The sequence below is a fragment of the Balaenoptera ricei genome, chromosome 5 (assembly GCF_028023285.1).
Source record: "Balaenoptera ricei isolate mBalRic1 chromosome 5, mBalRic1.hap2, whole genome shotgun sequence".
In the NCBI taxonomy this organism is placed as follows: Eukaryota; Metazoa; Chordata; class Mammalia; order Artiodactyla; family Balaenopteridae; genus Balaenoptera; species Balaenoptera ricei.
This window is the reverse complement of record NC_082643.1, coordinates 76,512,514-76,527,227: the sequence shown is the minus strand read 5'-3', so window position 1 is coordinate 76,527,227 and position 14,714 is coordinate 76,512,514. Positions and strand designations below refer to the sequence as shown.

At 37.6% G+C, this 14,714-nt stretch overlaps 1 protein-coding gene across 24 annotated transcripts in view; it reads left to right on the top strand.

The window, feature by feature from the left end:
* LIMCH1 (LIM and calponin homology domains 1) overlaps window positions 1-13,809 on the top strand; it is a 345,391-nt gene extending 331,582 nt beyond the window's left edge. For 10 of the 24 annotated variants that reach the window (XM_059923100.1, XM_059923098.1, XM_059923095.1 and 7 more), the window contains 4 exons: window positions 1,582-1,668; window positions 3,049-3,157; window positions 5,492-5,594; window positions 10,896-13,809. In XM_059923100.1, coding sequence (XP_059779083.1) covers window positions 1,582-1,668; window positions 3,049-3,157; window positions 5,492-5,594; window positions 10,896-10,921 — 325 coding nt within the window. In that variant the 3' untranslated portion in view covers window positions 10,922-13,809. The remainder of the gene's footprint in view (window positions 1-1,581; window positions 1,669-3,048; window positions 3,158-5,491; window positions 5,595-10,895) is intronic. The other 14 variants (XM_059923102.1, XM_059923101.1, XM_059923112.1 and 11 more) reach the window with 2 other exon arrangements.
* The last annotated feature ends 905 nt before the right edge of the window (window positions 13,810-14,714 follow it).

Genomic DNA, 14,714 nt, shown 5'->3' with positions numbered 1-14,714 from the left:
TTGCCTGCATGGAACTTTGAGCAAGATACTTAATCTTTCTCTGTTCCAGTTTCTTCATGTATAAAATGGGAATAATAGTAGTGCCTACTTCATAGGGTTTTGTGCCTGGCAAGTAATAAGTACTATACATTGTAGGCAGTGGTGTTGATAATGACAGTGATGGTGATGATGATGATGATGATAACTTGTTTTATAAGTTCATCCTTTTATCTTATTTTTCTTGTTACATTTTTTCTCAATACACTTTTGAACCACTTTCCCCTTTTCTCTGATGTCTATCCAGTTTCTTTTCTCTATGTCTAGATGACATGCAGAATTAATAGAAGGTAAAATCACATAGGAGTCGTTATTTTTATTGATTATTGTGGTGATTTTCAACCATTTTTCAAGGTGATGGTCCTTATACTTTAGGATATTCCATGAAAAGCTGATATTTTGGAGAAGACAAGCTCTGTCTGAGGAGGGAGGTTTGGGCGAACAGGGGCTCAGGGACTTATTCTGAAAGCAGTTACAAGACAGATGGCCTCACGCTCTGTTCATGTCTATGCTGGCATTTCTCTTTTCCTTGTTCTTTTCTGTCCCTTTCTTTTTTTTTTTTTTTTAAATCAAGGATCTTTTTTTTTTTTAAACATTGCTTTTTTTATTTTATTTTATTTATTTAGTTAGTTAGTTAGTTATGGCTGTGTTGGATCTTGGTTTCTGTGCGAGGGCTTCCTCTAGATGTGGCAAGCGGGGGCCACTCTTCATCGCGGTGCGCGGGCCTCTCTTGTTGTGGAGCACAGGCTCCAGACGCGCAGGCTCAGTAATTGTGGCTCACGGGCCCATTTGCTCCGCGGCATGTGGGATCTTCCCGGACCAGGGCTCGAACCCGTGTCCCCTGCATTGGCAGGCAGATTCTCAACCACTGCGCCACCAGGGAAGCCCTCTGTCCCTTTCTTTACCAATGAAATTAACTTTTAAAATCAAGAGCCCGGAACTGACAGCTTAATCACAGGCAGGGCTCATGTGTAACCAACAGCACCCGTAAAACCATTCTGGGGGCTTCTGGCTGGGAACCATTCTGCTTTGTAGATGCCCAATGACATAGCGGTCATTAGATGTTTTGAACATTATCCCTAGTCACGTAACGAATTTATGAATAGGGGTGGAAGGCACCTCACTGAAAAATACCTCCTTTAAGCGCTGCCCTTTATTTCTGGGCTCTCTTTAAGAACTTTTCCCTACACCCCCATTCATCTCTCCCCTCCCACCCCATCCATAATTTTTATATCTAACTTGGCATGCAACTTTAACTAGCAAAGAGCCTGACCAAAATAAAGAATAGAAAACTATTCTGTCTTTCTGTTCAACAATGCCAGCCTGGTTTTGATATCATGCATCCAATGTCTGTACAGTCTGCTAGATGGAAATTTTCTTGTCCTTTGTAAAAAAAAAAACATGACCCCTAGGACACACTGTGGTCTTTTATTTGGTTGCCAAGGAAGTGGGGTGTTTTTTTTTTCCTTATCTAAAAAGCCTTTCCTTGTGGGATTGGGCTTCTCTTTACTTGTCATGATGTTTGGCTCCTTTCCCATGTTACAGGCAAAGCCCTCGAGAGAACTTCCAGGCTGGGCACTTGTCCCCTTGCTCCTCCACCCCTCCTGGCCAGTCACCAAACAGGTACAAGAGGTCAGCAAGCCTTTCTGAGGCTGCTTTGTTTTGGCTAGAGCCTGCTGAGCACAATCGCAACCAAATTAGTGCTTGCCGGAGGATTGTGAGGGATTTGTCCATCCATGTCTCTTCCTACACACACACACAGGCAGGAGGAAAGAACACATCCCTATCTGCCTAAAGATTTTATCAGCCCACAATCGAAAGAGCCAAGTGTGTGACGTTGGCGCGGCTGTGGCCATAGGGCTTTAATTACATTGTGCAGAACCGGCAATCTAATAAGAAAATCCACCAGACAATTGCCGGGCTCCTAAGTCGGCGCCTTTCCCTCCAAGATGGCTCGGTCCTTCTAGGCGGGATCCGCTGATGGCTCTTACAGTGAACCAGGCGGGCGCTGAGAAATGAAACTTCATCCTTCCTTTTACTCTCCGCGAGCTCTCTAATGATTGCTTCTGGACATTAATTAGGCCCCATGATATTCTTAAAAGCTGCCTGAGCTCCCAGTCCCTGGAGAGACAAATGACTGAGTACTCCAAGGTTTTCTTTGATTTAGAAATTTCATTTAACTACTGGATAAGAGGGAAATCCTAATAAATAGAGTTTGCTAAGGGCGACTCTTCCTTTTTTCTCTTGTCTTTCTGTTTCTTCTGTCCCTCTCTTTGCTTCCAAATGATATTGCATATTTTAAAATTTCCTGTGTAACTCCAAGGGCTTTCCCAACAATCGGCATCATTGCAATCCGATCTTAGCTGTGGGAAAGCTGCCTTAGAGCACAGCCATCCTGTCTGAGCCAGGTGGAATGGAAACCCAATGTGAGCTCTTCATACCGGATCACAGAACTTGGTATCAGAGCAGGGATTTGATCCCATATCTGCCTGATACCTGTTAGGCTGTGTCACAATTTCCTCTTTATTTTTAAACAACAACAACAAAATTTTTAACAGGTAAAAAGAAATGCCCTAGTGGGCCAATGCACCAATTATAGAAAAATTTAACACAACATTAAAACCTTAGTAAAGCTAAACTTGATTGTCTTTTAGGACGTAAGAAAACATATGATAAATACATTTCAAGGCATTTGATCACTGTGGTTGAATAGACTACAACGCAAACTTTTTATAACAACTAACACACACACCTACACACACACACACACACACACAGAATTCCATGCCACAGTGGAGGCCTGTTGTATTTAATCTATCAATTGTCTGCATCTTATATCTAATGCTTAATTCCTGCTCATTATCAGTTCAGTAATTGTTTCACTTATGGTATAAACATTTTAAAAACTCATGTTTTATTTATTTATTTTTTTTGCGTGAGGCTCCATATTAGTGTGTTTGACCAACGATTCTAAACGGAACATTTTATTATGACGTATATTTTGCAACTTAGGTCTATAAGTGGGAAGAAGCTGTGCTCTTCGTGTGGGCTTCCATTGGGTAAAGGAGCTGCCATGATCATCGAGACCCTCGATCTCTATTTTCACATCCAGTGCTTTAGGGTATGTATTCATCTCTCTTCTGCCTAAGTACAGTCTCATAATGTCTTTTGGCCTCGTTCTGTGCTGAGTGACTACCTCCTGGAAATCCTGACAGCCTTTGCTTGTGAGGGCCCCCTGACTCTAGGTTGTACAGAAGTGTGCGTGGAGTCCATCCTTCAGGGTGAAACTCTCCTATCACGCATCCCTCTGGGATGTCGGGTTAGAGGAGGCAAAACAGATTTGTGCGACGTGTCTTTATAAAACCATTCTTCGTTGCTAAAGAGCATATACTTTAGCAGGAAGCTGAGAAAGCCACCCTGGAGGGCGATGATGCTTCTGAGTCTTTTAAGGCCAGATGGATTTATTTGGAATGTAACATCTTTGCTGCTTCTCAAACTCTTGAGACTCAATTCAAAGATTTTTGGTCTTTGACGTAATGGAAGATTGTCAATTAAGTGGTTACAGCTAGTTGCTAACTTGTAGGTCTCCAAACGAGTATGTCTGCAGTCACAGACTGAATATCACTCCCTCTGAGAAGCTGACCTGCTTACCACACTAAGTCAAGTTGCCTTATAGAATCTTTCGTGGTCCTTATCGCTCACTGTTGAATTGTTTAATTATCATCTGCTCTCTACAAGCTCCATAAGGGCAGGGACCACGTCTGTCTGGCTCATCACTATATCCTCTGTACCCAGTGGAGATGGTATCAATAAATATTTTCAGATGAATGAATTAATAAATAACTGAAAATGAGGAGGACTGAATTCTAGTCCCAAATCTCCTGCCAACAAGCAGGTGAACGAACCACTTATGCCTGATTTATTATAATATTTACAAGTCAGACTATATCAGCATTTCCTTTTTTCACCCATGGACATATTTCAGAGAATATATAATTTTGAAGCCAAACCTCTATCTCTGAAAAAGAATCATTTCCTTCTCTTTATAACCCTAACATGCTTTCTGTGTCCTTCTTGGATTTGTCCTGTTTCTCATTAGTAGCCCCCTCAGCTATAAAGTAAACTTGCATGGGTTTAAAATAACTTCCACTTTACCTATAAGCTAAGAGAAAGTGAGTGAGGTTGTCCCAAAGTTATTAATTTAATAATGTCAGTAATCACCGGAAAGCAAAACTGATGGACAAAATGCAATATGGATACTTAATTAGACTCCATTTATCAATATTCTTATTGTAAAATTAACATAGGTAATGTATATCCTAAATTGTCTGGGAATGTTTGGAGGCTACATACTATTTTTTTTTTTTTTTGGCCACGCTGTGTGTCATGTGGGATCTTAGTTCCCCGACCAGGGATCGAACCCCTGCCCCCTGCATTGGAAGCATGGAGTCTTAACCGCTGGACCGCCAGGGAAGTCCCTGGAGGCTTCATACTTTTAAAAAATTCATACTAATACCAAGATAATATGTTCCAACACCACAGTTTATTCTCAGAAACTTTACCAGAACTCAGAATAATCAAGGTGGCAAAGAGTCTTTGCAGACTCTCAACAGATAGGGGACTTGTCTTCTTAGCTGTCAAGGCCTTTATTCTCTCTAGTCATTCACTTCCTGGAGCTGACCTGATGCTGTAAGGTACATCACCTCTTAGATTTGTCCCCTACCCTTCTGCGTAGATGCAGCTTGTAACATAATTTGGATGAAGGCTCCCTCTGCCTGAGATGACCTTAGAGCATCAGTCTGGGGCTGGCCCTTGTTCCCTGGGCTGGGTCAAGATCCCCCCGCAGTAGGCTGGCATGAACCAACATGCCAGAGAACTGGCATGTTCTCTGATTCAGCCAGGACAGTGTACCCCACAGTCTCCTTCTGCACTCAGGCTGACTTGGTATCACTGCCTTTAACGTGGAAACATAAAGTGGAATAGCTATTTCCCAGTCATTTTGGTCGGGTAGAACTTACCAACAACGCTAAAAAGCATTTGAAGATTATTCAGAGACAAGTTTCAATATATATTGATCGTTCCTTGGCCATGTGTTTATTTAAAACCACTAGGATTTAATCTGTTTAAAATGGTTCTTCCATCTTGATTGAGAATCGGTGTGCCTAGGCTTTGGGATCAACCCGATACCACTTACCAAGTTCACAACCTTGGATGAGTCAGCTAACCTCTCTAAACTGGTGTCTTCTCTGAAAAATGCCGGGAGTTAGGATAAAATGCTAAAAGTATATTGTTGCTGGAAGTCAAGTCGTGGTGCAGCATCTAATACATAGTAGATATGCAACAAATGTGGAGGTTGGAGAAGTGATTACTGTACTATTCATGTGAACAATAACTAAACATTATAAGGAAACAATTCCTTATGCACCTTATAACTTCTGTTCTTTCTACCCTATAGTGTGGAATTTGTAAAGGACAGCTTGGAGATGCAGTGAGTGGGACGGATGTTAGGATTCGAAATGGTCTTCTAAACTGTAATGACTGCTACACGCGATCCAGAAGTAAGTCCTGAGGGGAAATACCTTGAGATGAATGAGTGCAACCATATATGCCTTTCATAGACCTAGCTTAGGAATTCAACTACTCCCCATCAGTTGATACTCCTACACTGAAGGAAAGATATATTAGCACCCAGGTAAAAGAAATGATAACGAAATAATCCCGTATTTACCGCTTGTTTCTTACTGGAAGTTACTGCTATAACATGGACTAATTCTTTTTATCCAGAAATGCATTAATACACCAGCAGGTAAAAATGTAAACCAGGTTTGAGACATTGCCTGAGCTCACTGTAGAGATTTCAGTGAGATGCAGGGATGCTATAAATTCTGAAACCCTATTTATTTGTTGAGGCATCTCTTTAGAAGACCAGTAGCATTTGGAGGGTGTTTCACATCTGAAGAATAGCTCTCCACTCCTCATCAAATCAAGCACCAACTCCTCAATATCTACATGCCTCCATTCAGGAGTTTCATGGCATAATGTGGGCTTGTTCCCAACTAAATTGAAAATTCTTTGAGAGACAAATGGTGGGTTCTACTTCTCTGTGAATCCCTGCCCCCTCCAAAATACCTTAGTACATACTAATCAGAGAAGCCCCCTTGAGGAGCCCGCCCTCCTGTATCATGTCTGGGTCTCCTGCCACGGAAAGTTAATGTTATTTTGGGGGGGCCACCAGGGGGTGCTGTTGCCCAGCTGCTGTTTAGAAAATCTGAAACTAGCCAGTGGCTAGCCTCTGAATCCTTCCTCACTCTCCATCCTAAGTATAGTCCTTCTGGTGCATGACCTAGACAGCAGGTGATTCTTCTATGCAAATTCGTCAGTCAAAAACTCTTTTTAAAAAGAAAAATATGAGCAAAGATCTGGAGTTTGAAATTCAAGAATTTTTTATTATTTCTCAAAGTAAGTGAAGTGGCATTTTTACAGTCTTTTTATGTGGGTTTCTAAATCTGCAAGACTGAAGATTTTAAGAGTGAAAATTGAAATTAAGTTGTTTTATAGCTATAGATTTCATAAATTCAGAGAAATATATGCCTATTTTAACAAAATGATGGGAATAAAAATTAAACCCAGGTGGTTTTGATCTATGATAAACATTTTACTTGAGGTCAAAACGGTTCCAACTTAGAGCTGCTGCCATCAACCTGGACTATTTTATATGTATTTTATATGTATATACAAAATATTGATATTAATTTTTATACTATGTATTATACATATAAAATATGGGATAATAGTATACCATATATATACCATAAATATATATACAGGTATATACAAATATCTACATGTATAATATATAATAATTATATTTTGCTTAAACTATATTTGTTTGTTTGTTTTGTTTTTTTGTTTGTTTGGGATTTTTTCTTCTTTATCCCTCCCACCCTCCCTATCCCACCCCTCTAGGTGGTCACAAAGCACCGAGCTGATCTCCCTGTGCTATGTGGCTGCTTCCCACTAGCTATCTATTTTATTTATTTATTTATTTATTTATTTTTAAATTTATTGGAATATAGTTGATTTACAACGTTGTGTTAGTTTCAGGTGTACAGCAAAGTGAATCAGTTATAGATATACATGTATCCAACATTTTTGGCAAATTAAAAATAAATGATAATGTTAGGAGAAATTGGGGGCTTCCTCCTTTTACTTTTTCTTTTTTTTCTTTTTTTTTACCTTTGAAGAATATTCTTTTATTTTCTCTTCTTGTGCCAATGCTCTTCTCTTTTTTTTATTTAATTTTTGAATTTTATTTTACTTATTTTTTTATACATCAGGTTCTTATTAGTCATTAAAAAGGAAAACTACACCCTTTTGTCTCAGGATTCAAAGTGATTTTTTTTCTATCATCTAACATAAACTGGATTTTTTCCTGCAACCTCAATGACCTGCTGAATGTGAGTCATGGAACCAGAAGAGGGCGCTGTTAGGTTGATGGCCTCTTGAACCAGATTTGAAAAGTGCTGTAAATCTGAATTTCTTTCATAATTTGAAGTGCTTGAAGAATGCCAGCAGAGAACAAACCTGAACTCACCTCTGGATAACAGTGACCTGCTTTCATCCAGATTTTCATGTTAATTGAGAAGCTGGGTGTTTCGTTGTCATTTCTTTTGGAAATTAGCTGTTCAGATCTAGGTCAGCAATTTTTCTGTTGTGTATACAAATATAAAGGCCACTAACTGCTTTTGATTCCAAATCTAAAGACAAGAACCATAGAGTTCCTGTAATTGTCCTGTAAGATGAAAAATAAGGTGATTGGAGGTAGATTAAAGATATGATTTTTTCTTTAACGTTTTTGATGCGATATTTTACTAGGATGTTTTTTAGAATACTAAGGTACTAAGAAAGCAAAAAGGCTCATTATCTCTCTGCCTAGATAATCAATATCAATATTCAAAAGAATAAATAAATAGAAGTTATAAGTGGTAAAAGGTTAGAAAAATTAGATTGTTTAGAAAGATACCAAATTAAAAGTGAACCTCTTCAAATTTAACCACATAATCACTTTCTAATAATGTCTTGGGGAGAGGAGCAGAATGTATGTATACACGCACATGCGTGCGCACACACACACACACACACACACAGATGCATATGTGTGTGACACATCTACCTGTATTGGTTTTTATTTCACAAAGGTAATGACATAGCCACAGTGGCACTTAGTTTTTGTTGCTGTTGTTTTTCATTTAATAATATATCTTGGGAATTTTTCCATATAGCATTTTCTTTCTCCTCATTCTTTTTAATGGCTCTTTAATAGCTGCATACAATCCCATTGTGTGGACTTACCATAATTGAAAACTAATGCTCTATGAATGAGTGCTCCAGTTATTTCTAGTTTTTGAATATTATTTTTTAAATGCTCCAGTGAACATCCTTGTATGTATATCTTGATGAACATTTGAAAGCATTTCCACAGGGTAGATTCTGAGCTGTGGGACTGCTGAATAAAAAGGCATGTGCTTTTGAAATTTTCAGGCAACTTGCCTAATTATCTTCCAGAAAAGTGTATGCCCCCTGCAAAGTATATAAGAGAGCCTCTTTCTCTCTCCATGCCTATGTCAGCTCTGGATATCATCAAACTTTTAAAATTTCCACTCTGCTAAGTGGGGAGAAAAAAAAAAAGAAAAAAAACCTCTTTGCTTTGATCTGTAGTCTTTAACTATAAATGAGTTTAAACATCTTTTCATATGTTTGTTCACCATTTATATTTCTTTTTCTATTGACGTTTATATTTCTTTATCTTTTGCCCATTGTTCTATTGGCAGTTGATTTTTACGAGTTCTTTGTAAATTAAGGAAATTTTCCCTTTATTTTATATTTGCTGCTTTGGGCAGTTATCACTGGTCTTTCTACTTTGTGATTTTTTTTCATAGAAAAGATTTTCATTTTAAATAGTTAAACATATCTCTTTTTTTCCTTTTTGGATTCTGGGTTTTGTGTCCTACTTAGAAAAACTCTCACTATTCCAAGGGCATAAATAAATTTAGCTGAGATTTCTCCTAGAATTATTTTCTGTTTTCTTTTTGGCATGTAAACATGTGATAATCAGAAATGTATTTGGGGACAAGAAATAAGATAGATACTAGCTTTATTGTTTTTTCCAATTAGCCAATTGTATGACTATAACTTAATGAATAATCCCATTTTTTCTTGTTAATTTGAAATACCAGCTTTCTCTTAAACTAAGTTCCCATATATATTTGGGTCTTTTTCTGGATACTTTATTATGTTTTATTAACCTATTTATTCTCTAGTATCAGTTTTAATTATTATAGCTTCATATTATATTTCAATATTGAAACAGAGAATGGCTACCTTCTCTCCAATTATTTTTTCCAAGTTTTCCTAACTCTCACGTTTATTTTTCCAGATAGATGTTAATATCATTTTAGGCTAAACTTTACTTAAGTCAACACATGACAGGGAGAATGACCAGTACATCTGAGAGTACCGCTCATTTTTCTTGGTGTCATAAGGAAAAACTATATCTTCAGAGTGAATAGGCAGAAAGGCTAATAATTGGCTAGAGAAATACACTTGAATTGGTTGAATATACCCCAAATGCATTAAAGGAGTCAGAATGGGAAAAATGGCTAAAATTTTTTTTTCTTTTTTTTTTTTCTTTTGATCTAAGTTGAGAAGAGGGGAGATGGATAGATGTGAGGGGTGGTTTACATCATAAGCATTCTAAGTGAAACAAAATAATTTCATTGTGTAGAGTAATAAAACCTGAATATATAAGCCTATTTTCTTTAAGTAAGTAGCCACGTTTAAATGAAATTTTTCTCTTGGAGGGGAAAAAGTGCATAACAGCATGTTAAAATGCAATTCCTAAAAGCAATGTAAACCGTTTTTAAGTTCGTATGTAAATGGGAATAGAAGTGCAAAACAAATTACCTGTCATGGATCAAGCCGTCACATGTTTAACTGGTGCCATTTGTGCTTGGGTGTTAGATGACCATGTCTTTGTGTCTGTTCCATCATTCACTCTTGTGAGATGCATTTAACGCAAAATCCCTTGGGTCTTTTCCAATGTTGCGATTGCCTCATCACAACGCTAGTGCCTAAAATGAAGGAGAAACTTTGTGAAGGTTTCAGCAGGAAATATGGGACCCAAACCATCCTTCCTAGATAGGTTTGCCAGATAAAATACAAGATGCCCAGTTAAATGTTTTTGAATTTCAGATAGCAGTGAATTTTTTTTAGTATGCTTGTCCCAAACATAACCTGCTCAGGATGTAGCACAAGTGTATCCCAAATATTCCATGGGATATATACTAAAAAATGTATCTGTTGTTTATCTAAAATTCAAATTTTATTGGGTGTTCTGTATTTTATTTGCTAAATCTAGCAATCCTTATATCTAGATCATATGTCAAATTCCTCCTCTTGCAATGTATTTATTCTTAGAGAAACCACAACCTAGAGAAACTGAAAGAAGAGAGATTATTTTCTTGCTTATTTGCCCCAGAAGACAAGGTAGAAAACTTGGTGGAGATCATTTGGTTTAGGGTGAAATCCAGAGGACTTCAACCAAACTTGACAGGGCATATGAATCACCTTGTTCAGTTCTGGGACGGGGCTCAAAAGTCTGCATTTCTAACAAGCTCCAGGTGATGCCAATATGGCTGGTCCCCGGACCACACTTTGAGTAGCATAGTGGGACAAGTTTCCACTCCCTAGAGGGAAGAGACTTTGGCAAAGGGCAGTGCTAATTTTGGAAATGTTTAAACATCTGAAGCCAGAATGGTTGACTACTTTAACCAAATGTTGCTCTGTGTTCTTTGTCCCAGGTGCTGGCCAACCCACAACATTGTGACGTGGTTTTCGAGCTTCCAGATCACTCACCATTTCCTTACTGAGGGTGTCCCCTGGCAATCGTTTAACAAAACCCTAAGTGCAGGGGCTCCTCAGCATTCATCTAATTTCTGAAAGGCTATTCTAAAAGATGGTATCTGTTCTTTTGTAGCACAGTGTTTGTGTTTTTCCTGCTTTCCTTTTTTTTTTTTTTTTGGCATTTGCACAGTATATACAAAAGAATATTGAATTGTAATGATCCTGAATAGTTCCAAAAAATGGTCTTAGCATGGTCAAACAGGCTTACAGTTTAAAATGTGTTATTCTCTTCTTTGGGAGTTAATGAGATAAATGATGCAATAAACCTGTTTTTTTTTTTTTTAGCATTTCTAGGAATTAAACACTTTATGTTTACAGAATTGAGCTGCAGAAAATGCAGGACATGCCAATTTGAGACATGTGGTCTTCTGAGACAGGAGCATACAATTAATGCATTTCAGAAACTAAAAATCACACCATCTAGCTCTGAGCTATAACTTGTTTTTAATGCAAAAATGCTAGTCTGATAATATATACTGTAATCCTGAAACATTTGTGTTACTTACTTTTTGAGGTGGAAGTCATACCAATAAATTATTGCACCGTTAGTGTTAGATTCTGTGTCCTTTGGAAGTTACGCCATTGCTGTAGGCTGACCCATCAAATAGAGAGAACCCTTGCTATACAGGCTAGGCTTACACTCTGGAACATTGCCCAAGGGTAGGAAGAAACCAGAGGGACATAATTCAGTCATCATTTCCAAAGTTATTACCAAAATCTGTGAGAAGTTTAATCTTCCAAAGAGTGGTGGGTCAATGATAGCCAGGAGGGCTTTGTTGCTTGCTTCTCTTCAGGCTCTAGATTCAATAAGAGGCTCAGTATGGGACATATGGAAGCTCTTATTGAGATCAGCCCATCATTAGGTGTGACCACTGCTCACCCTTGCCTGCAAGTTCTCCTTGGGGGTCTGAAGCCCAGGTGGCTAAAGTAAAGCATTAAGTCCATCTTAATAGAATCCGAATGACATATGATGTGAGAAGCCACTAGCATGTGATCAACAAGAACCTACTGTTCACATCGTGCCCTGCCCACCCTCCTGGATACCTACCCGCTCTCCTCACGCCCTACATCACCAACTCTCTTTGCTTCCAAGAATTCTGGACCTTGCTCATGGAGAAGTTTAGCGAGAAACTCTTGTGGAGAGCTGGTTTATTTTTTGCCCTGTGTGATGAGTTTCATCTGGCCAAGAAAGGAATCAAGTTACTAAAAAGCATCACATTTTAGATCTCCAGGCTGTTTTCTTTAAGACTGGGGAAAGGGGGACTATTTATTCTGCCTTAAAATGATGGCAAATAAGTGATGATGACAGATGACATTTTGTGAATGTAGACTCTGGATATACTCCTAATAGGTTAATGTAGTCGTAAAAGGAAATCAAGTAGATGTTTTTCTGTTATGTAAGCAATAATTTTTTTTCTGTGTCTTATTGAGTATGACTAGCAATTATTTATTTACATGCTAGACGGTTCTCTGCATGCAGGTTCCATGTAAGTACAGAAATTTCCTCGGCCACTGGAGGTATTTTGACCATTTTGTCATTTGGATAAGCTGTTGTTAGATTGAAATTTACACATCATTTCATTTAAAATTGTGCCTTAGAAAATGCAAAGCTGTTGCACATAGTCAGTGATGAATTAAGGATGCAGTACATTGAAGAGAGATGAAGTCACCTCCAAGTTCTCAAGACTTCTCATGGAGGTGTTCGCTGTTTTACAGGGGGAAAAAAATTTTAAAAAAGAAAAAGAAAAATAGAAAAATTAAAAAAAAGAAAGTTTTGAAAATGTACAGATTAAGTCCAATATTTTGATTAACCACCTGCATGTTTTATTAAATATTTTGATAATGTGGATGTTTACACTTTGCATGATATTAGCAGAGTACTTTACCACCAGTAATGCACAAACATGTACAATATGATTATTCATAACCGATTTTTATAGAATACTTTTTACATGTGGAACTCCATCTGTTATGTAAGGATTATATGAATATTGCACATTCTCTTCTGGTTTCACAAACTCATTTATACATATTTCTTAGTGAGCCTCATTGTACATGTATTGAAGCTAGAATCAAGTCAAGAAAAATAAAGCCCCATTCTCCAACTGCGAAATGTGCTTTTCCATAATGAACAATAGTCACCAGCACAGAATAATCTCCAACATTTTCTAAATTCTAATTGCCAACTGTTTCTATTTATATTTGATTTATATTTCATTTGGAGTCTGTTACATGGCAGCTCGGGCAGACTAGATCTTGTTTTTTCCAATGCAGCATAATGAGTATGATCTATTTCTTTTCAAATAATCTTTGAGATCCCAGGAAAAAAAAAAAAGTGCTCTGCTCTGTTGAGCTACAATGTAAATGTGTTTGTTTAAAAAACAGATGAGGCAAGTGAGTGATTTATTGTTCCTGAGGAAGTATATCTTTTTTTTTCCCTTATACTTCAAAAGCTTGTCCCTTCTCTTTCTTAAGGAAAAAAATGGGTAACTCTTTGTTTTTCACTTGCAAACTTTCATGACATGTGTTCATTCTTTCTGTGTAGTGTTACTAATGCAATACATATTATAGTTATCTATACACAGTGTAAGACTTAACAGGCTGAAATGATCCACCTCATATGTGAGTCCGTCCAAAAGATGTTACTGTTCTGGGTGGGCCAATGTTCTACATCAGTTACACTAACCTTCATTTAAAATATTTATTCTAAAATGCCTCTGAGAAATAGTAAACAATAAACATAAAAAAGTTGTCTAAAATGCAACAGCTTTTATAGTAAATGTACATTTATAAATAAAATACTCAAATCAACTTTGTATTTCATTGATTTTTTTTGAGGGGTGGGGGAGCCAGTTTTCTTACTTGGGGAAGAGAGAATCAGGCTGTCTCTCTCTTGCAGCTTTTGGTCCAGAGTTACAGAGTCAGTTGATGGCAATGATGCATATTTGCATATGTATATTGATGCATCTTGAGGTCAGCTATTTAAGGCAAATCAAACTTACCAGCTGATTGTAGGAGTCACCAAGGAATTGCCTGCCACTGAAGGATTCAAACTCCTTGAGATGAGACTCACAATAACCAGGAGAGACCATGCAAATACCAGAGGAAATTGTCTAAAACAACCAAATGATGGTTTACTTCCAGTACTGGCTAGAGAAAACTGTGTCAAACCCTTTAAAGCCGCTGTATTCTGCCACTTTTTCCAGTGCTGACCCAATGCTCCCTCTCACTGTATACATACAGACTGTTCACTGAGGACCTTTCTCTCCACTGTTGAATCTGGGAATATCCTTTGAAAAGGTGGCATCCTGCTGATACTGTATCAGCAAAATACACATGTATCTTGCCTGGCACTGTGTCTCAAATTTGTAGGCGGTCCCAATAGCAATCAAATTCCTTGAAAGTTTCCATCATTTTAAGACGCAATATTCTAATTGCTACTGCAAGTTGTATTCTGCTTCTTTTTTGCAAAGTTTGGTATGCAGTTAGTAGTTGCTGCTGTTTCCATATAAAAGTGAATTCTTTGCCATTTGTAAGAGAATTTTAGCAACTATTGGAGTAGTTTAATATATCCATTGTTATTTAAGTGAAAGTTTATTCAACTACAATGCATTTCAAAACAAAGAAAAGATTGTTATTCTAACACGTGATCTATGAAGAATGTCTTTATTAAAAGAAGAACATTTTACCTGGGGTAATGTTGAACTAGCTTTTTT